This window comes from Coccinella septempunctata, chromosome 7, assembly GCF_907165205.1.
Source record: "Coccinella septempunctata chromosome 7, icCocSept1.1, whole genome shotgun sequence".
Lineage (NCBI taxonomy): Eukaryota > Metazoa > Arthropoda > Insecta > Coleoptera > Coccinellidae > Coccinella > Coccinella septempunctata.
Window position 1 is genome coordinate 11,245,176 of NC_058195.1, and position 23,710 is coordinate 11,268,885.

Sequence of the window (23,710 nt, forward strand, 5' to 3'; positions counted from 1 at the left end):
AACATATTCAGGAAAAATAACAAACAGAATAAACAATCATAAATGCTACTTTATTATTAACACATGTCTAAAAATTTCATTTGTACACAAAGATAAATTTTTTCGTTTGTATGATCAAGGGAACGTACAAGGTGATTCTTACACAAAGAAAATACCTTGGGTGTATAACACAAAAATCTTATAATAAAATTCAAAACATCATAATATAAAAAATCGAAACAATAAAATAATTTCTTGTCAGTGCTAAGTTTAATTATTTCAATGATATTAATTGGATGAAAATAAAAACTTCGACATGAAAACTAACAAAAAGAATCGCACCGAAATGAAATAAAAACTTTATGATGAAAATAAGTAAAAATAGAATACTGCATGGCACAATACCACAAAATTGCTAAGTTGAGATTCTATCAGTCCGGATAATATCCACCCTATTTTTATATTTTATCAAATTTTCCGTTCTGTAACACCTCAGGATTAACTTTAGAACAATCTTCTCGATAATAACAAGAAAGACATCGTGAATATCATCAGTGGTACAGCGGCGGACAAATTGACAGCAGCACCATGCTCACAGTAATCTGAATTGCAATTTTCTGCAACCGATCTGTACTTCTGTTCTACAGTGTTCCAGTCGCAAAGTCCTACGGAACATTCTGGGAAATTTACTGGCACTTCGTTCAGCAAAAACATAACTTTGTTCTTGTTTTCTCGTTGACAACTAGAAAGAAAAATATGTCAAACAATAATAAGAATTGCTCGTTAACATTAAAATGTAGAGGCTCCAATAAGACATATACAGGTAGGTTTTCAAAGAAGGTTGACTTACTGGTAAAGAACAGCCACAAGATTAGCACCAAAAGGGTCAATTTGAGAAAGTTTCCACTGCCTACTCTTCTGCTGGTAGTAGTTATCTGCAGTCAATGGAGTATGGTCCTTGGCTATTCCCATAGCTGTAAGGAATCTTAAGAATTGTGTTGAATGGGTGAAGTAATGAGAAACCTTGTACGCATCAGCCGGTTCACCTTAAAGCAAAGTAAAGGATTAGATAAACGAAAAAATATCGAACAATACTCAATATTGCTCCTCTCATCAATTTGAACTTACCATTTACAACTTTCTTCATCATCTCAAACATATCTTTAACAAGGAGACAACCCACTTTAGCATTTGCTGGGTTACCATAACCACTGTAATAGTAGTCTTGAAGATCTTCAGCGTATTCCAGCAATTCTAGCTGTTTCCTGTTGAAGACTGAGCACCAGGGAGATGGGTCATTCAAATACCTGAAAATATCATGTAAAAATGAAAAAATTTATCATTTGACGTTTTTCTAATCAACTCTGTAAGTATATTGGCACATACCATGCTTTTTCATAACGGCACATGTCGTACATGTTTCTGATTACAGCTTCGTCACCAGTATATCGAAAACCTAGTCTCTTAAACACATCTCTGACCATCTGAAGATAGTCCGGTCTCTGTTTGAACCTTTCGTATTCGCTGAATGTGTAACTGTTCTGTTCTACTTCTCTCATTACAGTTTTGCATTGGCTTGGGGGCTGCAAAAATAATAATGTACATTTTTTCTCTAGATCTACAAATAGTTGTGAGAAATATGATCTTTTTGATGTGTAATGAACTTACCAAAGTCCTTTCGCTAAGCTCTGTGTTTGCTCGTACATTGAAGGATTTACCATAATCGAACAAACCCTCAATATAGGCTTGATAAGTGTCATGGGTCTTATAATTATTCATGTCATATTGGAACTGAAAGAATTTTTATTTTAAAAACATTCACAAGCAATAATTAAAAATTCCAATTAAGACTATTGAAGTATAGTTTGCACATCTTCTAATTAATAAATCATGAGATGTGAACTTACGTTGTAATAGTTGTCTCTATATACTTGATTCAGCAGGCTTGGATACTTGCTCTTATATCTCCTTGCCAAAAATTTTGCATCTTCGATACCCTGACTTGTCAAAACTTTTTCACGATTTTCACTGAGAGTATCATTCCATCTCCATCTGAAATCAGAAACCTCCTTTATATCAATCCCCTACTCTTCACCAAAAATTTAAAACAAATATTGAAAAATTTAATAATAACAAAAACTCGTGATTGAATTGGAGAGATCGACCAGATAAAACAAAACAAACGAACAACAAATAAAACGAAACAAACCTTCGAAGAAGATCTAGGTCCTGGTTGCACAGTTTTCCTTTGTATGGAAATGATCTTCTCTCGTCGTAATTTTTCAAAATTTCTATCCTTATATTTTCCAAACTTCTGAGCCTCCTGATTTCTTGTTGGGTTGGGGTACTAGTGCCTTGCCTGTTGATACTCCACATCAACACTGGAGTACATTCTGAAGAAAAAATAAAGGATTAATTATGGTACTCTGTCTTTGTCTTGCTAAACCGAAAAGACAAAAATAGGGTAAATTTAAAAAAAATGCTGACAGCTGCGATACAATTGAAAAAATAGCAATTGTTTTCAACGTTTTTGTGAACTCTATTTAAAAATCTATAAAATGAACATCCCACATTCTTGGTGCAATTATAAAGGTTAAAGGTTTATAAATTAAGACCAATCTCATGTCGTTGCCCTGTGATTAAGTATCAGATAGCAGGTGATCAACATCCACGTATCAGTTCACATACACTCGATGACGAAATTCAAAGCTCGTTGCAGTTTATTCTAGTTGGGCAAATTTGTCTTCGTATTTTGTTATCCAATATTAGTATGCAAAGGAAAAATTGATTTGACATCAGCCAAGGGATGAAGTAGCAGATATACTATAAATTTTGTTCTATTTTCATAGTTTCATTAGCTCATTTTAATCTTTGTTTATTATAACTAATTAAGTTTTTTGAACGTGTCATTTAGTTCTTTGTTTTCCAAATTTTCTGAATGGTAATTTGTGTTTTGCTCATGAAGTACTTTTACGTTGAATTGAAACATACTAACCTGGAACATCTTGATTCGGTTTCCTTCCAAACACAATTTGATAGGCTGTTTTGGTACCAAAATGCAAGGAAGGATTCTCATCTGTCCTATAACAATACTCCTCGCAACAATTATCATTGGGGTCCGCTTGGTACCCAAATTGCTGACCAGAAGTAGACTCGTAGGGTCTCCCTTGTACATCATTGTTCTGCCCATAATCTGGCCTGCCTTGGTTGAAGGGGTTATTGTTCCTATTCTGCTGGTTATACTGGTTCTGTTGGTTATATCTGTTATTTGGATCATTCCTGTCATATTGATTGTTGTATCTGTTGCCATCTTGATTGTAATTCCCCCCACCAGACACGTTGTATCGGTTGTAGGGACCGTAAGGGTCTTGGTTATTGTATCTCTCGTTATTCCTATAGTTTGGGTTCAGGTCGGATCCAAGGTTGTAGTTGTTGGTCGTATTGTATCTGTTGTATTGGTCCTGATTGTATCTGCCATTCGGGTCGTTATTTCTGTTGTAAGGGTCGTTATATCTGCTTCCCGACTCGTTGTTCCTGTTGTAGGGATCATTGTATCTATTTCCCGACTCATTGTACCTGTTGTAGGGATCATTGTATCTATTTCCCGACTCGTTGTACCTATTGTAGGGATCATTGTACCTATTGCCGGATTGATTGTACCTGATCTGGGGATCATTGTACCTGTTCGACTCGTTATATCTGTAATATTGGTCGTTGTTGCGATAATTCGAGTCGTTGTTTCGGTTGTAGGGATCGTTGTACCTGTTGTTTTGATCGTATCTATTGTTGGGGTCAGTATTATAGCGGTTGTTGGAGTCGTATCTACTGTTTGGGTCCTGGTTTGATCTATTATTCTGATCGTATCTGTTGTTTGGATCGTAACGGTTGTTTGAGTCGTAGTTGTATCGGTCGTAGCTGTTGTTTTGGTCGTTACGTCTACGGTAATCGGGGTTCTGGTCGTTGTATGGGGGAGGGGTTTGATCCCCGTAAAACGGATTTTGTTGTGCCATATTGAGCTCTACCAGGGCTAGGAGAAGATAGAAGATGGGTCTGATGAACATTGATTTCGCCATTTTCTGGAAAAAAAAAGGATGATGATGATAAAGTGTATTCGATACATTTGTTTGGAGTCTTTTGGAGTGCCATGGAGGACATGGGGATTCATACCCACCCTTTAAGAACTTGAGAGAAATATTTTTTCGAATATGGAAAAAGGATTTTATTTCTCTATTCAAATATGAATGAGTTTCAAGGTACAGGGTGGGCAAAATTTGTTGTCTACTGGGAGGATCTCGAGAACTATAGCAGCTAGAAGAAAACGGATGACAAATTTTCGTGCTCAATTTCGGAGAAACACAGAATGGCGAAAACCACAGTCTCCTACGGTACTTCGTTTTTGAGTTTAACAATTTCGTATAACTTTCTCATAACTTTTTTGTCTTTGAAGTAACAAACCTGAAACTTGAACCTTCTACAAGTTCTACAGGCACTTTTTTACGTAGAATCCACTGATGAGCTCAAAATATTTTTTCATTTCGAATCATTAGGTGAACTTTCATTTTTTTGAATGCAAACTTTTATCGATTTGTTATTTTTTAATTGGAAAAAATCTTTTGTCAGTAGATACTAAGTATGAAAGTGCTTAAGAAGGTTTAAGTTTCAGATCTGTAACTTCAAAGACAAAAAAGTTATGACAACATTTCGGAATCGTCAAAATCTCAATTTTTGTTTATAACTCGAAATCTAAAAATGATATGCTGATTCTGTTTTCAGATTTCGATTAGTCATGAAAAAAGAGCTAGAGAATGTGTGATCCGTTTTCTTCTAGCTAGCTGCTATAGTTCTCGAGATCCCCTCAGTAGACAACGAATTTTGCCCATCCGGTAGATCTTCAAAAATTCCCAAAAATATGGGATCTGTTAAAAAATCGTCAAGACAGAACGGCTACAGCGAGCTCGATGAAATTTCGAGATTTAATTATAACTAGGACAGTTGCTTTTTGAGAACTTGAGAGAAATATTTTTTCGAATATCGAAAAATAATTTTATTTACCCCTTCAAATAAGAATAAGTGTAAAAATAGTTTTTTTTTCAAACATATAGCTTATATTTTACAATTATAAAGATACAACTATTTTATATCAACAAACACCTTACAAGATTTCAAATATGAAATGCATGAATTGCATTGGGAGTGTCTGGACACTCTGTCTAAGCAACTGTCCTCTCTAAAAAAAGCGATAAACAATCTGGAACAACTGTATAACGCTTTGATTGATATTTGGTGTATTTGGACCAACTTATTCCAAAATTTCATAAATTGTTTCATCTAGAGTATGCAAGATTAGAATGCTTGAGACAAACCACCAACTACTAGCATTAACGTGACTCTCAATTTTCATTTTGTTGAGAGTAGTCAACAATTAATGAATGTAAGTTCAAGTCAATTTATATTTTGTAGAATTTTTTATCGACAGAAATGACTATCTTCCTGAGATAAAACGAATTTTTAGTTTATCCGAATGCTGATTTTTCTTCAATTGTTACTATCTTTCATCAATAATAGACCTAATTATAATTCATATTTATCTCGAGAAAATTCAGAATGAGTTGTTTATATCCCATTGAAACACACTTTGAGGGCTGTTGGTTTTTAAAGCATTTTTAGCCATTTTGGGTATAATGATAACAGTAGAAGAATTGCCATGGGGAAATTTAGAAATCGTGTCTTTGAAAAAAACCGTGATGCATGTGGTGGATAGACTGGTCAACGATTTTGTGAGTACCTACATTCATCTGCATACATATGATTAAGAAAGTTGATAATCTTCTTTTATAATGATTTTCTTACCAAAGATTGAAAAAACTGTCCCATTCTTGAATTTTTTATAGTTTTATGATTTCACAATAATGAAACGTAGTGAAGAACAGGATAGTGTACAGGGTGGGCAAAATTCGTTGTCTACTTAGGGGCTCTCGAGAACTATAACAGCTAGAAGAAAACGGATGACACATTCTCGAGTTCTTTTTTCATGAGTATTCCAAATCTAAAAACAGAGTCGCCCTATCATTATTAGATTTTGAGTTATAAACAAAAATTGAGATTTTGACGATTCTCATAACTTTTTTGTCTTTGAAGTTACAGATCTGAAACTCAAACCTTCTTAGGCACTTTCATACGTAAAATCTACTGAAAAAAGATTTTTTTCCAATTCAAAAAATGAAAAATTCAATAAAAATTTACATTTAAAAAAATTAAAGTTCACCTTATGATTCGAAATGAAAAAATATTTTGGGCTCATCAGTGGATTCTACGTAAAAAAGTGCCTGTAGAAGGTTCAAATTTCAAGTTTGTAACTTCAAAGATAAAAAAGTTATGAGAACTTTACGAAATTGTTACTCAAAAACGAAGTATCGTAGGAGACTGTGGTTTTCACTATTCTTTGTTTCTCCGAAAATGAGCTCGTAAATGTGTCATCCGTTTTCATCTAGCTGCTATAGTTCTCGAGATCCTCTAAGTAGACAACGAATTTTGCCCACCCTGTACAGGAAAAAAATGTAATTATCGAAAAAAATCAGTTGTGTCTATAATAGTTATCTAATCTGAATTAAATATAGTTATAGGGACAAATGGATCATCAGTATGGCTACACCATTATCATTATGTTCAAATTTTAGCCTGTTTGTAATTTCTTATTAACTGTCGCAAATTTCAAATTTAAATTGAATTGATATCTATCGATTCTCAGGAATAATTCACTAGAGTGAAAAATATTCTGGAAAAATTAAGAGTATTCTTGTGGGAAAAGATCTAGAGTCTAAGGAAAAATAAAAAGTGATTGTCTCAAAAAGGTATTGAAATAATAAACCAAGGTGTGAAATTTGAAACGTTTTTATTTCAATGAAATTAATATGACAGGGACGAATGGAATGGATCAATGTGTTCGATTGCGGCAGTGTTGGAATCTATTCTTTTTCCACAGTACCTATATGTAGGCTGGTCACAAAGTAAACAGAGAGCCAGACGGAGAAGATATGAATGTAGAAGAAGATGGAGAATGCCTGTTCCACTTCCAATAAGACCTACGTTCCTATTTATCGGAGGACGTGATGTAAATTCATAGGTGGAACCGGGCTCGCCAACTTGGTTCACAATAGATTCAGTTGGTGTTTTCCATGCGCCAGTTCTTCTCCGTCCTTAAGTTAAGTCGAGTTAAGTTCTACTTAAGGAACAACCCAATACATTAAGTGCATTCAATTCAATCGCAGGTCTTCATTCACTTCTGTGCTTTTAGATTGCGAAAGTTGGTTTAAAGGTAAGAATTGATAGCATTCGATTAGAAAATCATTTCAATTGTTCTGTTGGAACCAATCACCTGTGGGTGTATTGGAGACGCAACAAGGAAGGAAATGTCGCTTCGGTTCTAAAAATAAACGTTACAAAAATAATATTACGTCATGTTTAGACGGAGCACCTGTTTTCACAATATACAAACTGTTTGCCGAAACAGGTTTTTAGACGAGAATTTCAGTGATGGCCTTTTAAAGAAACTGATTTTGTCGTTCGTAGCCTCGCTAAGCTAACTTTCATCGATGTTTCAATTTTTACCCAACAAAACGAACATACCTATATCATTTCAGCAGTCATAGCAATAACGTTTTTCCTTTAATTTTGAATCGGCACTAAAAACTGTCCTGAAATGGACTTGCAGCTGTTTTATTATATCTACCTTCACACTTTAATTCATTAGAGCACCTACAACATTTATTTCAATATATCTATATAAATTTTCAAGTCATCTGACTCTTTTAAATGAAAATGCAGAGTTGTACCTACAAGTCAAAAATTATCTTAACTCTTTCGAAAATATGAGGAAGTACCCAATAAACCTAAAGTTCAAAAAGCTCTTAACAAATCTAGTACGATGTACGATCTTCAAAATCTATAGTCTATAGTCGAAACATTTCTTTTAATCTCATATTGAAGATATAGGTATCTACATATTTGCAGAGGTTATTGATTCGGAATGAATTTTCAATATTCATTCAATTCTAAAAACGCTAAATATTTGGCTATAAATCATTTCACCGATGAAAATTTATAATACCCATTTTTTCAAAAACTTTCCATTACTGTGTTGAATTTCCGGTTAATCTCATGTTTTAGATGATAAAATTTAGGAATGAAACCCTTACAAACAACCCATTTCAAAAAAGCTTTTGCTTTGAATTGATTGTTCATAAAATAAAATCGTGAAAAAGTTTGAAGCCTTAAGATAAATTCTTAAGCCACTTCTGTCCATAAATAGATTATTCAAGGCTCTTTATAAATGATTATTATTTAATACTTTGAATGAATCATTCATCGATTATTTATATTGAAACGAAAGCCATATCTGTCTTCAAAAGAATTTCAAATTTCTGAGATAAATTTGTTAAGCAGATGACCTTTGGTTTATCTACACTTAACCGACTTTGTTGTCGGAAATCATTCTGTGATGTTAGATTTTATTTCTTCAACGAACAAGAAGATGTTCCATAAAAATTACCCATTAAAATGAACAGTTATGGTTATAAACTGAACTACCGACCCTGAGGTTTCGATGCCTACTCTAAACTGTGAGACTTTTAAAACGCACAGATCGAGTGAGACAATTGGTAGAGAAACCATTATTTAAATGTAAGTCCCTGTAGCTATCTGAAAAATACCGAAAACGATTTTGATAATTTGAAGAGAGTGTATGTTTACTATTAGTTTCAACCCATTAGTTGATAGATTCAGTAACTACTGATCATTTTCATCATACCTATGTTATAACAGATTTAAATTTCTTGAAATAAGATCTTCAACCAAATAGGTATACATATTCATAAATAATCATCTTGTTTAAGATGATAGTTGATTGAGGATATCCTTTTTTCCAGATTCAATAGGTATTACAAAACAACAAAACAATATTGAATACCTATGCAGAACTGATGAGCTCAAATAATCTGAATGTATTCATGAATTTCACAACAAACAGAGTTTTTGCTTTATAAGATGAGAAACTTTTTGAATTCGCAGTACTGCATGCAGTGAAACTTACATAATATGTAATACATAAATAGTTGGAACAAGTGTTTGTCCAACAATCTGAATTAAGCAACAATCTGCAATAAGCATTTTTGTTTGGGTACTTATACCTATTTCTGATTTCTATATAATTCAGAATAATAAGGATATGTCCTACTTCCAAATTCCATACTTAGCTAAAATTATGTATTGTTTATGTACGACAGTGTTTGGTCTTGATTTTTGAGGAAAAGGTTCGAAAATTATTATAATTTTGCAATATAAATAACCACAAACTGTAAAGCTGAGATCACCGCCATCAATAGGATGATTCAGGATATTTTTGAATTATTAAAGAAACCTTAGAATCCAAGTCTCGAATCTGATTCATACTAGCAAGAAAAGTGACGATAGGTATTTGCTATCACTCGGGTATTCCATTAATTTGTAAAAGAGGGAAATATAGTTTGAATCACCAGCAATTATCGAGGTGTTTGCTATTGATATGATACGAAATGATAAATTCGTTGGTTGATGAAAAAATTCACTTTAAATTGTTCATAGTTACCTACTTGTGTTAATTGATATATAAGTATCAAATCTAATCAATTATTCGCTTTATATATAAGAAATAATTGACAATTCTATATGGAATGGATTCTAGATAATATAAAGAGAAACTTCCGTTAATAGAACAAATCAAAACAATACAGAAATACCTTTATCGAAAAAGATCTCAAAGCATCTAATAATAATAATAGTAAAGCGAGTTTAGCAGGGTACACATGGTTTTGATGGACATGTAAGGATATTTGATTTTTTTTTCAGATGGCGAATCCTTTACAAGCCCTTGTCTGGTTGTTGATATTGATTTTTCTTGCGTTCTGGTGTGCTGGCGTATGTGCCTTCTTCTACATAATAGTATACTGTTTAGAAGCCTGCATACCAGGATTGAAGGTAAGCAAGTATTCTTGCATATACCTACTTTATTTGCAACTAAGAAATTAAAAAACTTTTTCTAATCATAATTTTCTTACAGGATATATCAGATCTTCTCCTACAGGGAGTGCAGTTACCAAATCTGTGTGCCAAAAAAATTATCGAAGCTCTGTCATGAAGTTCGCATAATCATAAGTGTCCAGAAGTGTTCAAATTATATTATAAGTTTCTATTGTTATGATGTCATAATTTTAGAAGAAATGTTAACAAGCTCAGATATTTATTACACTTTTTCTAATATATTTTAACATTTTGAAATAGTGTTTTTGTTTTTATGATCTCTCGAGATCCTCAAAAGATAACGCTCAGTTTCTAGGCATTTAACAGTTTTTGTAAAGAATTGATGGCTTCGAAATGGAGAGAAAAGTGTCAGATATTATCAAGAGAAAATAGTAATATAGAATTGATTAGCCACAGGAAAAACAGGCTGCCTATAAAATATACTTAGTATGCATATATTAAGTGGATTATCCAAGTTTCTTATAAACCTAGTTAAATATGAAATCAGAAAAACTCGCATATTCTCCAAATGCTTACTTTTATCTATCGGTTTATGTGTGATGGATTTTTATCTATACATCCGACTTTGAGGGTCATTTCGTGATGCAATGAAGATATCACAAGCAACGTTTTTCGTATGAAATCCATAATGATTCATAAAAAAATTGTTGTTCTTGCAGAGCATCAGAACTACATATTAAAAATTTGCTTATGATAAGAGAATCAAATGATGAAGAACGAAGAATGAAGACATTTGAGGCAATTTAAATTCAAAACGATATATGCAGTAATGCATTTATCTATTACTGAAAAATAACAACTAATTCTTTCGAGAAATGAAAAACCACACCTTAATGTTGAAGAGAATATTCCATAAAATCATTGCTCAGTTGATAATAATCTGTGAAGGTTATGACTCAAGAAGTTCTCAACTTTGTTTTGTATTACCTCCAAGAAGGCTTTTTGCCCTAAAAAATGTGTCAAAAATGACACTTACCGTCACACAAAATTCAAGTGATATCAAAACAATAATTTCATAATTTTGCACATGAATCTTCAAAATTTGCAGTGATAAACCTACACGAAGAACAGAATGAGTCTGGTGAGATCAGAAAAAAATGCATCGTCAATGTGACCATGAAAAACGTGAATGTAAATTTTTCAGGTGAAACAAATAGCTGAGTTTTTGTTCTGGCTGTTGATTTTGGTATTCTTCGCCTTCGGTGTGGCAGCTTTCTGTGCAACTATTTATATAGTAACGTATTTCTTGCAGGCATTCATTGCGGACATAGCAGTAAGTGAATAATTAATTTTGCCAATTTCTATCATACTCTCGTCAAATTTTTCAGCCCCTGAACGAAATGCTTTTGCAAGGTGTTCAACTCCCACACATTTGTGCCAAGAAAATGCTGGATATAGTGCTCTCAAGAACCCCTGCATGAAGAAAACACTCAGTATACTCTACCAATCCTCCTAACAACCAACAATAATAATTATACCACGCCCTGAAGCTAATAATCTATTGTATTATTCCAACCTGAGTTACATCATGATTCATTCTGAAATAAAACCAGGGCACAAATTGTCAGCTCTTTAACCACAAGGAATTTAATCTGTGTTTTTCTCATTCGACCCAAAAATAGTGAATTTCAGATTCGAGGCACAGTTGAACTTTTCATGTCGGGAATTAAATTTGCTTTAACGACAATATAAAAACAAACATACCTATCTAGGTATATCGAATGAAGGTCAAATATGTTTTTTATTGTTATTTTGCTCATTCTACGTGCTTGAACTGTGTTTGGTCGATCTGGTGGATACACAATGAATTCATTCAGTCGGTCTAATAGATAACCTGATAAACGTAAGAAATAATCAGTATTGGAAAATACAGTGAACACAAACGTATCATATATATATATATATATTTTTTTACGTATTTTCCACTTCCAAGATCTGATTTTTGGGCTTTCCAAACAAAAATCTATGAGAAATACAAAAATCTACGTCGAGAAATCTTCTTGTGGCCTGTATTTTCAATATTTTTTGAAGAAAATTCTTTCAAGAATAGGACGAGGTATTAGAAAGAAGTCTCCATTGTTGATTCGATTAACAGTTATGTTGAACCTGCTTGTTAACACGATGAGTCAACAGGTACTACCAGTCCTTGAATTGAATAAATTGAAGTGTTCATAACTATCGTATATGTGCTTTAATGCCATATCTGTATGAGAACCGTGGAAAATGAAGAATCTTAATCATGTTCAGATTGCACAATAATGAATATTAATGACGAAAATTATTGTCGAGGACATTTTTAGTAGCGAAAGCTTTTTTTGTAACTCCAGATAGCGTGTTCGTAGTTTGAATGGTACTCGGAAACATGCACTTAAAAAACTAAAGTTTCACACAATTATCAGAAGAAGGTACACCTTCTTGGAGGTGTATTTCATTTTGTTTGGAAATCCATTCTGCAGGGTTTTATATTTGACAATATTTCCATGATAGTTTACTCTCTGTTCGAAAGCTTAGTTAAGACCTATCAGAGTAGCTTATTATACAGACAGGATCCTATTTTCTTGGATAAAAAATAGAAGAATAGCCCATATTTAAATCCATAACACAGCACCTAACTTTGTCGAAATGATATACATAATTTAATATGCTCTTTTTTAATTCAATATGTTTTTATCAGAAAAATACTGCAATTTTTCTGATTTGGCACTTGTGAAAACAGAGGTGATGCTACTAAGTTATGTGTGGTTGAAACTGAACGGACCACATTCTACTTTTTGATGAAATGCATTTCAGATACCAACCAAGAATGAGTCAACTTGAATGTTATTTATCAAAAACAAGAAACTCAAAACAATGATTGCTTCACGTTCAAGTGAAACAGAATGGGTGGAGACGAAAATGCAAAAAATTGTTGCTGCTAAGATCGTCTAACTCAATTTAGTCAAAGATTATAGACTCTATAATCTTAAAATTTAGTTTAATATGGATACTGTAAGTTTCAATGAATATGAATATGTTTTCATCAGAAAACTACTGCAATTTTTCTGATTAGGCGCTTGTGAAAACAGAGGTGAAGCTACTAAGTTATGTGTGGTTGAAACTGAACAGAGCACATTCTACTCTTTGATGAAATGCATTTCGGATACCACTCAAGAATGAGTCAACTTGAATGTTATTTATCAAAAACAAGAAACTCAAAACAATGATTGCTTCAAGTTCAAGTGAAACAGAATAGGTGGAGAAGGAAATGCAAAAAATTGTTACTGATAAGATCGTTTAACTCAATTTAGTCAAAGATTATAGACTCTTTAATCTTAAAATTTAGTTTAATATGGTACTGTAAGTTTCAATGAATATGATAATATTTTTATCAGAAAACTACTGCAATTTTTCTGATTAGGCAATTGTGAAAACAGAGGTGAAGCTACTAAGTTATGTGTGGCTGAAACTGAACAGAGCACATTCTACTCTTTGATGAAAAACGCATTTCAGATACCACCCAAGAATGAGTCAACTTGAATGGTATTTATCAAAAAAAAAGAAACTCAAAACAATGATTGTTTCAAGTTCAAGTGAAACAGAATGTGTGGAGACGAAAATGCAAAAAATTGTTGCTGCTAAGATCGTCTAACTCAATTTAGTCAAAGATTATAGACTCTTTAATCTTAAAATTTAGTTTAATATGGATACTGTAAGTTTCAATGAATATGAATATGTTTTCATCAGAAAACTACTGCAATTCTTCTGATTAGGCACTTGTGAAAACAGAGGTGAAGCTACTAAGTTATGTGTGGCTGAAACTGAACAGAGCACATTGTACTCTTTGATGAAATGCATTCCTGATACCACCCTGGAATGAGTCAACTTGAATCTTATTTATCAAAAAAAAAGAAACTCAAAACAATGATTGCTTCAAGTTCAAGTGAAACAGAATAGGTGGAGACGAAAATGCAAAAAATTGTTGCTGCTAAGATCGTCTAACTCAATTTAGTCAAAGATTATAGACTATATAATCTTAAAATTTAGTTTAATATGGATACTGTAAGTTTTAATGAATATGAATATGTTTTTATCAGAAAACTACTGCAATTTTTCTGATTAGGCACTTGTGAAAACAGAGGTGAAGCTACTGAGTTATGTGTGGCTGAAACTGAACAGAGCACATTCTACTCTTTGATGAAAAATGCATTTCAGATACCATCCAAGAATGAATCAGCTTGAATGTTATTTATCAAAAACAAGAAACTCAAAGCAATAATTGCTTCAAGTTCAAGTGAAACAGAATAGGTGGAGACAAAAATGCAAAAAAGTGTTGCTGCTAAGCGATCGTCTAACTCAATTTAATTTAATAGGGATACTGTAAGTTTCAAATTGTGGAAAAGAGTAACATTAACGTCATTAGTTTTTAAAATTCTATAAGTAATCCAACAAATCTTTACATGAAAGAAAATAAGTTTTTTAGTAGCTAACCTTAAACTTCGTATGAAAGAAAAATTCAACTCACGTTTTCCCTCCAAAAAAACTATCAAGACTCCCCAACTCAACACCAAGTCCAAAAACGGACAATAACCCGAAATTCCACTGGTTCCCACGATCTGGGCCCCTTCGACAATTTCACAATATTTAAATCTATCCGCGAGTTCAGGTCTTCGGCATTTTACCGTGCCACTTCCACCGTCAGTCGTTTCTACTTGGTCAGATACAGGTTTGAAGTGTGCAAGATCCAAGCAATAGGTTTCTGCTCGCGCGGTATCCCACAATTTTTATTCACACACCAACTTTTGCTCCGGTGGACGCTCAAGACAGTCCCACACATCAAATAAAACGACGCAGGTGATGTTTGGAGAGTCGACTGATCGGTTTCGATTGAAAATTGGTTCGATGGTGCAGGGAGAAGTCACCGGATTGACCTTTTCGTCTACTATATGGAAGTATTTCGATGAAAACACCGCAAATTCACACAATACTAACCATACAACTCTGGACTTTCGTATTATGATGAAGACCGTCTTGAAAAGTCACAATATACAGGCTAATTGATTATGGATAGCCTGCCCCTTTGAGTCTTTCGTGCCACCGAATAGAAAAAAAGTTCTTTCAAACTTTCAAGAAAACCTTTTTCATTCATGGAGAGTGTTTCAGAAAGCCTGGACATGATCCTATGCCTCCTGCTCCGCAGGACCAATTTACATTTTACAATATGGCGGAGGAAAGGTGCGGAGTTGGAAAGTAAAATAGGTTCCAAATCCTTCCTATGAGTCCTCTTTCCAACAGTCAAAGGCCCGTGAAAACGACAAGAATCAAACCTCCTGAAAATTCTGAGTATATTTTTCATCTAAACCTAAATTAGAAGATTATGGTATGAAAAAAAGACCAGGCAACTTTTATATCTAAATTCTAAAAAAAATCTAAAAAATTCTCTGGAGAATTCTCTACAAAATTCTCGCAAGAAAACGGCAGGGATTATTTTGTACGCAACTGAACAGAGAATTCTACCGAAAGTGCGTATGTAACGGTACATAATTCACGGCGCATGAAATCTCGAGTAAATTTTCTAGAGAATTCTCGGCTGTTGCAAACGGGCTTAAGACACTGATAAGAATGAATAAACTCAATCTAACTGAAATTCCCTTTCTGCTCATATTTCAGAAATTTTGAAGTGCACTGGGCTTGTGCTTCAGTTTTAAAAATGTTTTCCATTTAGAATTATAACTAGCAGGACAAGATACCCATACTTTGGGGTCGATTTGCCTCAAAAAACCATAATAAAATGAATTTCATAAATACGGTAGATTCGGGTGACTTGGAACAGTCCTGTAACTTGGGACAATTACCCCCCCCCTTGCAGATTTCTTTGTTTCTCACCATTTATGAGTGAAGGAACAAAATTATTAGATTGTGTAGCGTCTTTTCGGTTAGTTTAACAATTAATTCCTGTTGAGTTTGTCGTGACCAGAGCGTTAACGAAAAGGAAAAATTAACGAATTCAGGAGAGTAAAAGCGCTTTTTTTTATGACCCTTATACTTTCTTGTGTTCTCTTCATGTGTTTCACTTTGTGCATGTGTATTTATTTTTCTGGATACGTGGAATATTGGGATATTAGATATGTCATGAAACAAGGTTGTTGACAAATCAAACGGCAACACGGATCTCATTCATTTATTTTGTTGTTTCACAGGGTGACTTGGGACAATGCCGAATAGCAGCGCATTGGCAGCAGGAAATATGCCGATTTTTCGCAGGATATTACTATTTACGTTATTTCCACAAAGAAAACACCGAAAAAAGTTCCCTTGTTTTGCTCAGTTTTTTAAAATTTGAGTCGCAATTTATTTACTTTCGCTGTAATAGGGGTTCATCATTTAATTTCCTTACCGAATTTCAACTATATAATCACAAATTCTAATTTTTCAAAACCATACACCGTCCCAAGTCACCTATTTCATTTGAGAGGTGAGAAATCAATAAATTTTTAATTGTTTCCCAAGCCTCCCAAATCGGTGGGTGACTTGGGACACAAAGGGCCATAAAAAAAGCGCTTTTACTCTCCTGAATTCGTTAATTTTTCCTGTCAATTCAAACGCTCCAGTTACAGCAAACTCAACAGGAATTAATTGTTGAACTAACCTAAAAGACGCTACACAATCTTATAAGTTTGTCCCTTCAACCATAAATTGTAAGAAACAAAGAAATCTGCAAGGGAGTAATTGTCCCAAGTTGCAGGACTGTCCCAAGTTACTAATAAAATGGAACACTAAAAATTACAATTTTCCACATTGATATTCCACCGTATAAGGCTGTAAAACTCCATTTGTACAAGATATTGTCAGGGCTTTCACAAAGGATTATAAAGGAGATATAAAAACGCCATTGAAAGGAATGATAAGGTCAAAGACGTCCAAAAGGATTGACTATTTGATTAATGTTGAATTATATATCAACCTAACCTATTCTTCGGTGAAATGCACTCAAAGGGTGTTATCTAGGATTGCTGCTACATATTTTGGGAATAAGGTCATGGTCGAATCAATTCCCCCTTATTTTGATTTAATCATGAGAGTGTAAAGGTAACTGAAGAAATAAATGCGCTTTTTAATGCGTATGAGAACCATAATTTCATGCTTGGCAGGCATATAAAGCATTATTCTCTCATTTACAAATCCCATCACAAAACACAGAAATTCAACAATTCGAGGATACTAGGTAGAAATGCAATTAAGCTGACAATTCACAGTTTTTTCCAAATTTTTTTAAGGATTATAATTTGCTTCACGACCAATGCTCAACAACCCCTAACAGGTTGATACAAGTTAATGTGAAAAGCTAGAAGTTTGAGTTTGTAACCAAGTTAATTGATTCTACAGGCTGAATCGATTGAATGAATCTGAATAGTTGGGAGAATATAGTTTTTACCTGTAGTTTATCAATAAGGTAGGTTTATTTTTTACGTAGTTTCTTCTACCCCCTAGGGAAACACCATCTAAATTTTTTCTTATTGTCTTCTCGCTCTTATAGAATATCTTTATTTCTGCCAATTTTCTGGTTAGTGGGAAAAAATTGGTCATCTGGTGCCATCTTTAGGGAGCTGTGTATCTAAGCAGGAGAGCACAAAAAAAGTTTGTGGAATACCCATAGGTACTATTTTTCGACAAAGAATCACCCTTTAAATTTTATCGTAAAACTATTCGTAATCAGATATTGTTGGGGTTTCTTTGGAAAATAATGAGCAGTGAATTGACCAGTCGATCAATTTTATTGCCTCTTTATTGTATGTATTAAGTAACTACTGATTTTTCAACCGGTGCACAAATCATCAATAACGAGATGTTTAAGATTATCGTCTACTAATCTGATAATAGAGCAGGACTAAAGAAACGAAAAGGAAAATGTGATATTAAGGCATCCACCATTTTTCAGATTGAATTCTGCCAGTGAATCCACCATTTAATTAATAACCAAAAAAGAAATTTTGTCGAGTAGATCTGATTATCCAATAATTCCGTGAAATCCTTCTCAAAGATCCACGTAAAAATTTTATTTACTCATACCAAATTTAGTACATGTTGAACAACTCCGTTGATTTGATTTAAATACATTGAATGAAACAGCAGTATCAAAAAATGTCTTTATTGAACTAAAAGTATAAAAATGGAACAAAACGAGATCCATCTTGTAATTTTCATCAACGGGGAAGGTACGAAAATAAACAAGGGAAGAATCCCCATCACACAAAAAGTATCTATTTCCTAGACAAGTAGGTACTCTGGGGCTCTCATCTCATGCAACCTCAATGTACCAGAACAATATGAGCATTCGTTGAAACAGAAACTGTCCTCTTCTTGTTGGTGGTGTTATTGGTGAGAAACTCCGACAAACTACTGCTTTGCGTGTTCGTTGTTGACTCGGAGGACTTCTTCATCTTTCTGGTGAACCATTTGAAGGGCGAGAGGCTTCTACGGAAGAAATTGGGCATGAAATGATAGGGAGTAATGTCAGTAATGAAAAATCTCGTCATGCACAAAAGATTGGGAGTAAAAGCAGCGTCTTTGGCAAAAGGAACCGATATTATTTCACCCCTGCAATTCTATTCTAGTATACAATTGCATGGTTGAAGATCGTTGTGTTATAAATTATTGTTTCCCCGAGAAAATAAATGTCAAAACACTATATCACCATACTTGACAGATAGATAATTAGAAAAGCTTGGTTTAGCTTGGAAGAACAAGGACTCCAAACTGTTGCATATATACTACAAATCCATCAGGAGACCAGATAACTCAACAAGTCTATTTGTTTTCGTTATAAATTCGAGGTTGGCCAAGCGTTTTCCCAACTTGCAATGTCAGTGATTCTGATTAGGGAAACATCATATCGAAGAACAATGCGAAAGAAACATCTATAATAATCATTCTTAAATTATTAAGGCTCGTGATATGGAGGAACCAAATCCAGCTTTGACAGTGTGCATGATATTTACCCTATTGTACTGCAAAGGTGAGTTGAGAAGATACAGTAAATTATCGGATTGGCTGCTGAATTTAATGGCGCTAGACTTTGTACAAAAGTCGCTATGGCAATATTTGTCTGGGTCGGTTTTATATGTCCATAAACTTGGAGGAGATCGAAGACTATATAAGGACTCCAACACAGGATGAACACTGAAAGAACCAAAGTTATCAGGCAAGGCAGAATTGAACAGTTTTGTTTTTTAATTATTAATCTAATAATAAAAGAAATCGATAACTTATTTTCAATTGAAGCTGATTAAGAGCACAATAATTAAACAGTAAGGTATATGTGCACATTCTCAACTTCTAATAATACCCTCATGTTAAAAAAGCCTACCGCTAACAATGACCAATGTAATCTTCACAGTTTTTATTTTAGCCCTTGGTATCAAGCCTCTTGAACTCACTCTTTTAGAATCGGACCCTGAAATGAATCATATTCGAATTTAAATTGAAGATTGCACTTTTTCTATCCCACCTGGTCTTTCATTGGGGTTCTGTACGTCATACTTCATTTTTGCGAATGATTTTGAGCTCTTAGTCCAAATAATCGCTATTATTACTGCATAGCAGGTCGCTATTATAGCTGCCGGTATGACGAACAGCGATATAGACACAAGAGTCATATACAGCTTCCATTTCCATTGCTCTGAAAATTCCAGCCAACATTGAGTCTGTCCTGCAAAAATATAAAAGAATTGAAAGGGGATATCTCTCACCTTCTGAGACGTGTAGATAAGTATAAGACGTGTTACACAGAAAAATTCATTGATCAGCCATTTGTCAGCCAATCAGCTCTTTACAAAAGCGGGCATGCAGAAAAAAATATTATAATAATCAGCTTGAACTTCGATTAAACTTAATTGCCAGTTGAAACTGACAATTACTTATGTGCAATAACTGGCAATGACTTATGCATAACTGGCAATTAATTATGTGTAATTAGCAATAACTGGCGGTTACTTATGTGTAATTGACAATAACTGGCAATTACTTATGTGTATTTGGCAATAACTGGCAATTACTTTTGTGTAATTAGCAATAAGTAGCAATTACTTATGTGTAATTGGCAATAACTGGCAATTACTTATGTGTAATTGACAATAACTGGCAATTACTTATGTGTTTTTGGCAATAACTGGCAATAACAGGTAATTACTTTTTGTGTAATTAGCAATAAGTAGCAATTAATTATGTGTAATTGGAAATAACTGGCAATTACTTTTGTGTAATTGGCAACAACTGGCAATTATTTATGTGTAATTATCACAACTGGCAGTTATATATAATTGTAAGAACCACCTGGCAATTTCAGAATACACTTAAAATTTCTGGTGTTTTTCCATCAATACTAAGTTGAGTTGAATGGGATAGTTTTCAATGCAAAAAAGCACATCTGTTAACTCTACAATTCGAATCTGAAAATTTTCGTTCTTACCTTGAACCAATTTTTCTTCGTACAAAAATAAAATCGGTATCGATAAAACGACACTGAACAACCAAGCTGTCAATATCAGGCACTTTGCCCGTCTCCCTGGAAAATAAATCAGAATAATTTAAGCCCTCATAAAAAAGTAGCAAAACACTCCTTACAGCTGAGAATTCTCGGATGATTTCTTACTTTATGGAAGCAATATAAATTATGAGTGTATTTTATGGACATACTCGAGAATTACCATAGGAAACATGTGATAGGAATTTAGAATTTTCATCCTTCCGTGCATAAAAGGAAGAACGCTATACAGAGTGAGTAAAAAGTAAAGTACAAAATTCATATCTTCGGTATTATACTCATTTGATAGAAAATACTCAACAAGTCAATTTTTATTTTAATTTGGCAGTTTTTTTCTTGTACATAACATAACTGAGGAGATTGTCATGTGGATTTTGGTTGAATTTTTCAGAACGCCTCAATTATAAACTTCCTATATGTAAACGTTTCATTCATTTGTTTATTCGTGTGGAAATCAGAGAAACAAAGAATTGATCTATCTCATAACTCATAAGTTCAAATGTTATGTGGAGAAAACGAGAAAAATTTCAGGCAAACTGATGCGATTTTTCTCAACTATGGGTTAAATTTCTTCATTTCCTTGATGGAAAATACTCACAGCTCCCTGAAAACTTCATGGGATGTCTTATGGCATTATACCTATCGATACTCAAGGCTACCAGTACATAAGTTGAAGCATAAGTAACAACGACCTGAAAAAAGCCATTAAGTAAATGAATAAATACGACAGCAGTAACTGTTGTAATTACCTGTAAAAATTTGATGATTTTACAAGCAATATTGCCAGCATACCAGCTCACTGTTGCTCTCCATATGATGTCAGTCAAGACGCTTATTAATCCAACACAGAGATCTGAAACAGCAAAAAAAAAGATTTTTGAAAAATGTATTTTTTGGAACAATGTGGCAAATATGTGTTCTTCTCTCTGTAAACTGATAGAAGGGTACATAAAAATGAAAATTGGGAATTTGGATTCAAGGCTGGCATAAGCAGAATCTATAAAAGGCAATTTTGATGAAATGGAATATTCAGAGTGAATCTGGATTGATGGAAATAAATCTGCTTATAGTTTCAGAACCTCGAAATGCACATGCCCAGAAACACTTCGTTGAAGTTGCTTCAGAGACGATGATGACTTGATTATGGGACAGAGATGAACAAATGAAATTTTGTAGGTTTTTTTCACATTGGCATCTGAAACACAAAAGCATCCAAGTTTCCAAATAGATCTTCTCAATGCACATTTTTTAATAATAATATTTAATATTCAAAGCTTGAATGAAATTTATGATGAAAAAAGAGTTGTGATTTCACCTCTACGTAGTTATGAGGGATGTGTAAAAAATTGAGTTCTAGGTTCTGATTTGAAAAATACATCTCTTTATCATTGAAAAAATTGAATAAATTCATTCATTCAAATCAACTTTTCGTCTTATTTTGAGGTTCTGAACCTATATCCAAATTTATTCCCATTAACCTTGGACACCCTGTATATTTTGAGAAAAGCCCAAGATGATTTTTTCAATCACACAATGTAACAAAAATATCATGCCATCTCCCAGTTCCCATACTGTTGCAGATCTGCTACAACTAGTAACAGGAACTCAGAATGTTGTAGAGGTTCTTGATGTTATTTTGATAAACAAAGTTGAAATTTTACTCCACGAACTTCCACTTCTCAGTGTCCATTATAGTGAAGGCAGAATATGGAAAAGTATTGCTTTTTAAAAACAGAAATCGTTATTAATGGGGGGATCTAGTGCTAGGGGTACCAACTACCTACTTGGAAACCAGTTTGTCATAACCCCCTGCATAGCCAACAATCTCAAGTTTCCTTCCTTAGAAATTTCAGTTACAAATCTCGAATATTCATTATAGATCTTACCAGCGAAAGCTAGATGCCTGATGAAGTAGTTCATTCTGCTTTTTCTTGACCTTCCAACTAACAATGTGTACAGAACAGCTATATTTCCGACAACAATCACAATGAATAACAACCATAATACAGTGAACTGTTCAACCTGCAAAAAAAAAGAGGAATTTAAAATTTTCACTCCAAACTGATGATTTGAATTTTTTATAGAACGATTAGAATTCGAAAATGCCTAAATACATCATCTGCAAACTCGATATGCTTATTTCCAAAACAAGAATTCACCTTTCTTTTTTCCCCAAAACTACCTACTTTTCTGCTTCTGATCAAATTTCACATTTCATTAGCAATAATGTCGAACATCAACCTATATCTGTAGTAATTCGAATAATTGTTTAGTTAATTATTATATTATTATATTGTATTATGTAGTTACTATTTATCACAAAGACAGAAAACTGATTTTTCTAAATGAAGATACGAATATGAAAATCGAGAAGTTTGAGTCTGTAGAAACAGAAAACGATGTGGAAAAAGGTAAAATACATTGCAAATAAAAAGCTTTCAGAAATTTCATTCTCAAGTGTTTCGTCTTACAAAATTAATTGCTCTTCATCAGGTGTATGTATAAAATTGCTTGCAGTGACATCTAGGGGACTCTTCGATAAAAACGAAATGATGGACGCGTTTCAGTCACCCCAAACACCAACAACGTAACTTTTACAACTAGGAGAACACGATGCAGAAGAGATCTCTCAGATCTAAGAAAACTCGGCACATTTACTATATTATATTATATTATATCCAACTGAAAGTAGTTTATTTCATAATTGATATCGATTCTTCTTCTTCCCATTCATTAACGGGAACTGGTGGGCTAGATGGCACACGTGGTTTTTGTGAAGATTTTATATTAGGAGAGTAGGATGAAACGAAGGTACTTGGCAAATCAATACCAATCTGTTAGTCCCCAACTAGAGAAACAAGCAAGATTTCTCTATTCGAAACCAATTCATTTCCATTTAATTCAAAATCGGCTGAAAAGACCCAAAGACGTTTGTAATTTCAGCTCATCCAATGAAGTATAGCTGACATTCAAGAGAAAAAAAATATCCAATCATTCCAATAATTTCCAGTCAATTCCTTGAAACTTTCATCTCCACAATTTTTCCTGTTAATTGCACAAGTATGTAGGAATTCCATAGCGCATAGATGTTTAATTTTAATTTTCCAGGCCAAAAAGTGTTTTTGTTTTTATACAATA

General features: G+C 33.6%; 3 protein-coding genes across 6 annotated transcripts; 1 reads left to right on the top strand and 2 right to left on the bottom strand.

The window, feature by feature from the left end:
• Nucleotides 1-29: 29 nt before the first annotated feature.
• LOC123317012 (multiple inositol polyphosphate phosphatase 1-like) lies at nt 30-14,581 on the bottom strand. 2 transcript variants are annotated; one of them, XM_044903352.1, is made up of 9 exons: nt 14,555-14,581; nt 2,975-4,055; nt 2,189-2,372; nt 1,887-2,031; nt 1,648-1,770; nt 1,366-1,562; nt 1,108-1,286; nt 830-1,025; nt 30-721 (listed from the first exon to the last, which is right to left on the bottom strand). In XM_044903352.1, the coding sequence occupies exons 2-9, from the start codon at nt 4,050-4,052 to the stop codon at nt 484-486; spliced, it is 2,340 nt and encodes a 779-aa protein (XP_044759287.1). In that variant the 5' UTR covers nt 4,053-4,055; nt 14,555-14,581; the 3' UTR covers nt 30-483. The 2 variants fall into 2 exon arrangements, with proteins under 2 accessions (XP_044759287.1, XP_044759286.1); XM_044903351.1 differs by lacking the exon at nt 14,555-14,581 and adding an exon at nt 11,570-11,605.
• Nucleotides 7,097-10,290, top strand: LOC123317013. 3 transcript variants are annotated; one of them, XM_044903353.1, is made up of 3 exons: nt 7,097-7,294; nt 9,862-9,990; nt 10,073-10,290. In XM_044903353.1, exons 2-3 carry the CDS (start codon nt 9,862-9,864, stop codon nt 10,148-10,150), a joined length of 207 nt encoding a protein of 68 aa, XP_044759288.1. In that variant the 5' UTR covers nt 7,097-7,294; the 3' UTR covers nt 10,151-10,290. The 3 variants fall into 3 exon arrangements, with proteins under 3 accessions (XP_044759288.1, XP_044759290.1, XP_044759289.1); XM_044903355.1 differs by lacking the exon at nt 7,097-7,294 and adding an exon at nt 8,531-8,658; XM_044903354.1 differs by lacking the exon at nt 7,097-7,294 and adding an exon at nt 9,749-9,812.
• Nucleotides 14,582-18,162: 3,581 nt separating the features above from the next.
• Nucleotides 18,163-23,117, bottom strand: LOC123317126 (cardioacceleratory peptide receptor-like). Its single transcript, XM_044903512.1, has 9 exons — nt 23,044-23,117; nt 22,459-22,594; nt 21,322-21,425; nt 21,171-21,264; nt 20,498-20,593; nt 19,538-19,738; nt 19,397-19,483; nt 19,029-19,209; nt 18,163-18,504 (listed from the first exon to the last, which is right to left on the bottom strand). The coding sequence occupies exons 2-9, from the start codon at nt 22,490-22,492 to the stop codon at nt 18,339-18,341; spliced, it is 963 nt and encodes a 320-aa protein (XP_044759447.1). The 5' UTR covers nt 22,493-22,594; nt 23,044-23,117; the 3' UTR covers nt 18,163-18,338.
• Nucleotides 23,118-23,710: the final 593 nt, after the last annotated feature.

Bases quoted from the DNA above. Each gene is read 5' to 3' on its own strand.
- LOC123317013 (XM_044903353.1), top strand. From the start codon at position 9,862: ATGGCGAATCCTTTACAAGCCCTTGTCTGGTTGTTGATATTGATTTTT. The intron at 9,991-10,072 runs GTAAGCAAGTAT...ATTTTCTTACAG, and splicing joins CCTGCATACCAGGATTGAAG to GATATATCAGATCTTCTCCT.
- LOC123317126 (XM_044903512.1), bottom strand. From the start codon at position 22,492: ATGAACTACTTCATCAGGCATCTAGCTTTCGCTG. The intron at 21,265-21,321 runs GTAATTACAACA...GGCTTTTTTCAG, and splicing joins AAATCATCAAATTTTTACAG to GTCGTTGTTACTTATGCTTC. The intron at 19,210-19,396 runs GTAGGCTTTTTT...TGGTTCTTTCAG, and splicing joins TACATTGGTCATTGTTAGCG to TGTTCATCCTGTGTTGGAGT.
- LOC123317012 (XM_044903351.1), bottom strand. From the start codon at position 11,590: ATGAATCATGATGTAACTCAG. The intron at 2,032-2,188 runs GTTTGTTTCGTT...TTCTGATTTCAG, and splicing joins GACCTAGATCTTCTTCGAAG to ATGGAGATGGAATGATACTC. The intron at 722-829 runs GTAAGTCAACCT...TTTTCTTTCTAG, and splicing joins CTTGTGGCTGTTCTTTACCA to TTGTCAACGAGAAAACAAGA.